At 47.4% G+C, this 4982-nt stretch overlaps 1 protein-coding gene across 1 annotated transcript in view; it reads left to right on the top strand.

Annotated features, from left to right (window-relative positions):
- Positions 1-1838: 1838 nt before the first annotated feature.
- The window catches only part of bmt2 (base methyltransferase of 25S rRNA 2 homolog), a 29182-nt gene continuing 26038 nt past the window's right edge, over positions 1839-4982 (top strand). The window contains exon 1 of the mRNA XM_037683043.1: positions 1839-2237. Within this exon, the coding sequence (XP_037538971.1) occupies positions 2087-2237 (151 nt within the window). The 5' untranslated portion in view covers positions 1839-2086. The remainder of the gene's footprint in view (positions 2238-4982) is intronic.

Genomic DNA, 4982 nt, shown 5'->3' with positions numbered 1-4982 from the left:
TAATGCCTTTTGGGATGATTTACATCACTGCTCATCTAAATTAATTCCAGATTCCAGAATTGAAAATTGAAAATGTCTTGTATGGTTTTATCGCAACAAACTCTGTACATGATCTGATGATTAAAACTATTTTCATTCTAGGAAAGTTTTTTATTCACAAGAATAGATTTCTTAAAGCCAGACCAAACTTTGTTGCCGTTCACAGAGAACTGAGCCTCTTCTTCTCATCTCTGTGTTTTAGAATTGCGCCGCTCAAGGTGGCTGCATGTTGGAGCAGCTCTGTTACTTTCATTCTGAGATTAATTCTTTTGGAAACTTTAATTCCTCTTTTTCTTGATGTAAATCACATTTTTTGGATGATCGTTTCCTCTGGTATCAGATGCTGCAGCTGGAAGGATTTTTACTGATACTTTTTAAGTTTTGGACATTTGTTGTGATGCGTAACCATGGCAACAATGAAGTTTTCTACAACCAGCAGCTGATTAACATCTCAAAAGCTCAAATAATATCTCAACTACAGCACCAAATATCAAGTGAGTCGAAAAGGATGTTCTGTGGATGCATTCTCATCTACCTGCCAGCTGTGCTCGGGTGCCTGACCACTGAGATCCTGGAACTAGCAGGAAACACGGCTCACGACAGAGGAAGGACAGGATCGTCCCTCAGCACCTACAGTTGTCTGTCCGCAGCTACGAGGAGCTCGGCAGACTGCTGGGAGGAGTGGCCATCGCTCTGGGAGGAGTTCTGCCCAGAATTCGGGCAGTCCTACAGACTGGGGGAACCGAGAGGCCAGCCGAGTCTGGGTGGACGGATTGGACGGCATCTGCAGCCAGTTTCTTAGGATACATTGTGGGATGGACCTTTACAAGAGATCCTTCCTGTCTACAGCATCAGCATCTATAACATCTCTTAATGAAATGAGGATAACGAGTTACAACAACAAATAATTTCCCTTTGGGATTAATAAAGTATTTTTGAATTTGAATTTGAATTTTGAAACACATGAGAAGAGAGCCTGCTGTGGATCTCTACACAATGCTGAAGGACCTTAATCTCATGGAAAACCCTGAACTCTAAACTCATGAACACTGAACGAACTCCATTGTCTGATTCTATTTTTTTATTTTTGTTTAATTTGTCTCCTTTTTAGCCTTTATTTTTCTTTCTTCTATGTTTGAAGTTGTATTTGTACTAATGACAAAAAAAAAAAAAAAGAAAACCTTCCTCCTCTTCCTCACATCTTGTTCTTTGGGAAACCTTCAAAATGAAAACAGGAGATTTGTGTCTACACAAAAACATTGTACAGAGGAGGTCAATCTTATTTTCTACTTCCTATATTCTCCCTAGTTTAATTTTTTTATTTCCTAGAATTTAAACAAAACTCCAATTATGATACACATTTCTTGATAATGAACCAAAGCTGCTGAAACAGTGAGTATGCTTGTTAGCAAAATATTCCTGTCATCAGATCTCAGTCAGCTTCATTGCAGCTGAACACCGTGTTACACTGAACATCACATCAGCTGGTGGACGTAAATACAGTACAGTAATATTATATTCACAAAATACTAACAATAATATGTTCATCCTACTGTGAAAAGTTATCCCCCGAGACCTGACGTCAACAGTCCGTCGATCTGAACAGAAATAAGCTGCGAAGTGCTGACACATCTTCTGATTTAACTAAATAAGGACGACCGTTTCAAGATGGCGGCCGAAAATCCTGCGCCGCAGCAGCCAATGAGGGATCTAGTGTTTATATCTATGGATGGGTAAAGGAAATAGCGCCCCCTTCATTTCCGGAGTTCCATCTCCAAATATGGTATGGGACTGACATTGTGCACGCCCCTTTCTGTTTGCTGCTCGAGGTATACTGGGATTTTGTTGGATTGTTGCGTTTTGCCACAAAGTGTTAAATGAACTTGTACTGACGTTCATGTTCAAACAGTAAATATTACAATATATTGATTGGGCGGGTTTTTGTGTGATGTAGCGGATTAACAGATTTTTGAACTGGAAAACCTGGACTCTATCTGGCAACACCGTGGTCAGAAGAAGAAGAAGAAGAGCGAGATAGTGATGAGGAATGAACTCCCGGGATAATATGGAGACAGGAGAGACAGAAAGCCACTTGGAGCGGCTCACTGCTCCAGTTCCAGAGGAAGCCTGGTGTAAGGAGAAGCTGTCGGGGGTCGTCAGAAGCGTCCACCGGAAACTGCGCAGGAAATACAGAGAAGGTTAGAAACACGAGCACCGGAGCGGAGCTAGCAGCAGCTAACGTCACGTGCTCCTGCTCCAAGAAGTTCATGTTGTCTGGCTGCTGCTAGAACAGGACGAGCAGCAGGCCTTACTGGTATCAAACTGGTCCCGTTCTGTCTTTATAATAACGTGGTTGTGTTTTCTGATGAACACACTAAATAACCTGCCAGATGATGGTGCGGTCACTGATGAACACACTAAATAACCTGCCAGATGATGGTGCGGTCACTGATGAACACACTAAATAACCTGCCAGATGATGGTGCGTGTGGAGCAAACCGTTTCATAATCACATTCATCCCAGTTTGATTTCTGCAGCTTCGTCTCATTCAGTCAAGGACTCCTTTACAGAACTCGAATGTCCCGTGGCTTGAACTGGGTTTAGATTTCAGATGGAATGAGACAAAGTGGATAACTTCTGCATTTCATTCAGATAAATAGTTTACAGACAGACCCAGCTTCACTCACAAGCACAGTTCTTGGTTTAGTTCAGGATTAATACGATATTTTAAAACATATGCATACTCATTTTTTTAGGTTTTGATCCATTTACCCTGTTCAAGGTCAAGAATCTTTATTTTCCCTTGTCCTGTCCGGCATTGTGACACAGAATTATTGTCCGAGTGCTATATCCCCGACCGCCGCCATGCCCCACCATTGACCACACAAGCACAGGCGACCCTCCGCCAGAACCCGGCAGCCACCCCAGCCAAAGGGCCGGCCACTGCAACCATTAACCCTGATCAAAAGATCCAAACAACACAGGCAGAACCAGAGCACCAGCCCCACCCCCAATCGCCCCCCAAGTCCCAACACCCACCCACAGCCCAGACCCCAACCAGGCAGCCTACCCCCACCCCCCCCCCCGCCCCCGACCCCAAATGTCAAACAGAGAACGAGGGTTTAAGGAAAAACAGGAAGAGTGAGAATGATTACACATCCCACCCCCTATATGCCACCATGTGCCCACTCCAGACCCTATATACGCACGTGTCATGAGAATGTTATATGCGAGTGTCTAGGTTGTTTGATAAAATTGGGGCCCAGGTCTCCACGAACCACAGAGATGGAGGATCCTCCCCGCTGCTCATTAGTGCACCTGAACCCCAAGGCCCTGCTTGAGTGTTGCTGTGATGGAGTGGGCAGAGGAAGACGTCGGGGTGGGGAGGAACAACTGAGGTGGCAATGCCCTCCCATGGGGCCAGCTCCCCCACTGACCCCAATAGGCACCCCCATTCTCCGAGATCCACCAGGGGTGGGAGGCTCCAATGCATCCATCCAGGAGCAGGAGGCAGCCGCACCACCAGGGAACCAGGCCACGGACCGGCACATAGCCCCGAGGACCGATCAGAACCTGGGCCAGTGACCCAACCCCCAACTCCGAGATCGTCCAGACCCCCAACCCGATCCCCAGCTCAACACCCAGTCCCCCAACCAAAGAAACCACCAAACTCCAGCAGCGACAATCAGCCAGAAGTGCCTGAACACCGCACCACGACGACTGAGAGCACACCCCGGCTTTAGCACTTTGAGATTTTTGTTAATGAAAAGTGCGTTACAAATTAAATTCATTATTATTATTATTATTACCCCCACCCCCACAAAAGGACCGACCAGTCCACCACAGCAACACACACAATGAGAGTACCCCACGCAACGGAGGGCACATGCCTAACACGGCCAAACACCCCTGGGCCAGCAGTGCAGAGCCACCTGAGCAAAAGCCCCCCCACCCACAGCCCCCCACAGCCCAGACCCCCAGCCAAGCACCAGATCACAGCCAGGCAGGAAGACACTCAGACTGAATCCACCTGTCCCCTCCCATGCCCCCCCTCCCCCCTCCCCATGGCAGAGGCCCCAAAGCCCACCAGCGCACCAAGGGCCCACAGGCCCGGCCCGGGCACTGGCGCATGCCCCGACCCAAGACCCCAACAACATACCCGCCAAGACCCGAGACCCCCGGGTCAAGCCGGGACCCCAGCCCGGAAACGACACTCCCCCAGAACCCCGAACCCGCGTCCACCCCAAACCCACCCAGGAGCAGCCAGGCCACCATGCCAGTAACCTGCGCCCGCCAGTACAGACCGCCCAGAAGCCTGCATGCAGCCAGCAGAGGTCAACGCTCAGAACCACCAAAGCCACCTCCCCAGTTAAGTGCCATTGCCCTGGGCCCACGCCCCCCCATGCCCCCAGCCCCGATACCCCCCCACATCAACAATGATGCCCCACGGGACAAAATCAAAGGGGTTTACTCACCTCCACTACGGGTTGGAGCCAATCAAAGAAGCCCAGAGAGATTGTTCTGATGTGGAGGTACAGGCTGTCTCAAGACTGATGTAATCCAACAAAAGGTCTTTATACTGTTTAATACTAAGAGTATTTTTATTTTTCAATTCATGAGTATAGTTTTTCTTGCTATACATAAAGCAGTAAAAATCATGTGAATTGACTTTGTCTCCAAGGTGACATCATCTAAGTGGCCCAATAAGCAAACTGACGGAGAGAGTGGAATATTACATCTCAGACACTGTCCATTCTTCGAAATAAACATACAGAAATTACGTGGAACCAAAAAAAAAGAATCTTTATTATCCCCAAGGGTAATTTAGTTTCACAGTCAGTAGGCACACAAAACATGCAGACTACACAAATCATGCAGACTACACAAAACATGCAGACTACACAAAACATGCAGACTACACAAAACATGCAGACTACACAAA

The sequence above is a fragment of the Nematolebias whitei genome, chromosome 10, assembly GCF_014905685.2.
Source record: "Nematolebias whitei isolate Nwh7 chromosome 10, NemWhi1, whole genome shotgun sequence".
NCBI lineage: Eukaryota > Metazoa > Chordata > Actinopteri > Cyprinodontiformes > Rivulidae > Nematolebias > Nematolebias whitei.
This window is presented reverse-complemented; position numbering and strand designations above follow the sequence as displayed.